At 28.4% G+C, this 1435-nt stretch overlaps 1 protein-coding gene across 1 annotated transcript, besides 1 other annotated feature; it reads left to right on the top strand.

Annotated features, from left to right (window-relative positions):
* Window positions 1-252: part of a repeat region that runs on past the window's edge.
* A 216-nt stretch (window positions 253-468) lies between these two features.
* EHI_021780 (heat shock protein 70, putative) lies at window positions 469-1435 on the top strand (the record flags this gene model as incomplete). The annotated part of the gene is made up of 1 exon (XM_001914500.1): window positions 469-1435. A coding segment is annotated over one exon (967 nt), but the record flags the coding sequence as incomplete, so codon positions are not given.

Raw genomic sequence — 1435 nt, 5'->3', positions numbered from 1 at the left:
TGAAATTCCTTAAAATTAAGGTAGAAAACAAACAAAGGCTTAAAAAGAAGAAATAAGCAGAAGAAGTTTGAAAAAACCTTAATAGGAAAAATAAAGCAAAGAAGTGGTTTCCTCATTTTGCAAGACAAACCTAAATGATAGGTTCAACAAAGAGATTACTCTTTTTTAATAAGCTCAGGGATGGGATTAGTCTCCCCTGAGCTAGGAAGAATAGATGAAAATTCTATTAATACTTAATTAACTAATTTTTATTTTAAAATTTTTAATATATTGTTATTCTATCGTCATTAACTATTTATGGGAATTTATTTTTGGTAATTAAAAATTAATAATTAGAACTTAATATTATTTTTATTAAAAATTTAAAAAAGTTAATAAAAAAATTTTTGATAAATTTTTTGGAATGATGTTTATTTGTTAAGATTTAAAGGAAGAAAAATCATCTTATTAATCAATTAATTAAGTCTAATGCAAGAAGAGATATTTGTTGGTATTGACTTAGGAACAACATTTTGTTGTTGTCATTTCTTTAATACTCAGACAAACAAATATGAATGTATCAATTACTTAAATGGAAATTCAACAATTCCGTCAACTGTTGATTTTTTCACTCAACCTGTTAGTGTTGGAATTCCAAAGCCTACTGCCATTTGTGAAGTAAAAAGGTTTATTGGAAAGAAATTTGATGATGAACAAGTGCAAGAAGATATTAATAAAAACTATTTCCCATATCAAATAGTTAAAGCAGAAGATGGGTATTGTCTGGTTGTGGTTGACTATCCTGATAAAGAAGAAGAACGAGTCGAGCCAGAGGTTGTTTCGGCGATTGTTTTAAAAGCAATTAAAATTGAAATTCAACGAAGATTAAATATTAAAGACAATATAAGTTTAAGAGCTGTTGTTACAGTTCCAGCATACTTTGACGATTCACAAAAAGATCGAACCAAAAAAGCAGTATTAATGGCAGGGTTTAGTTTAATTCGATTGTTGGCAGAGCCATCAGCAGCTGCATATGCATATGGATTAGAAAGTACAAAAGATCAAATGTATCTTGCATTTGATCTTGGAGGAGGAACACTTGATGTTACTATATTAGAAAAGAAAGGAGAAGAATTTAAGTTTAGAGCGACTGGTGGTGATGTTCATTTAGGAGGATTAGATTTTGATATGAATTTCATGGAACTTGTTATAAGTAAAATGAAAGAAGTTGATGAGAAAAAAGCACGAAGATTTATTTTGAAAGGAAGTGACAGTCGTTCACAAAAGAAAATGAAGAAACAACGAAGGTATCGATTAAGAAAAGAGGTTGAAAAAGCAAAGATTGAATTATCAGCCAATTCATATTGTGAATTAGACTTATCCGAATTAGTTGATGAAGATGAATTTATTATTTCTATTGATAGAAGTGAGTTTGAAGAATGTAATAAAAAAGAAT

The sequence above is a fragment of the Entamoeba histolytica genome, genomic scaffold, assembly GCF_000208925.1.
Source record: "Entamoeba histolytica HM-1:IMSS scf_1104750516605 genomic scaffold, whole genome shotgun sequence".
Lineage (NCBI taxonomy): Eukaryota > Evosea > Mastigamoebida > Endamoebidae > Entamoeba > Entamoeba histolytica.
Note: the sequence above shows the minus strand (reverse complement) of the source record. Positions and strands in the feature narration are given on the sequence as shown.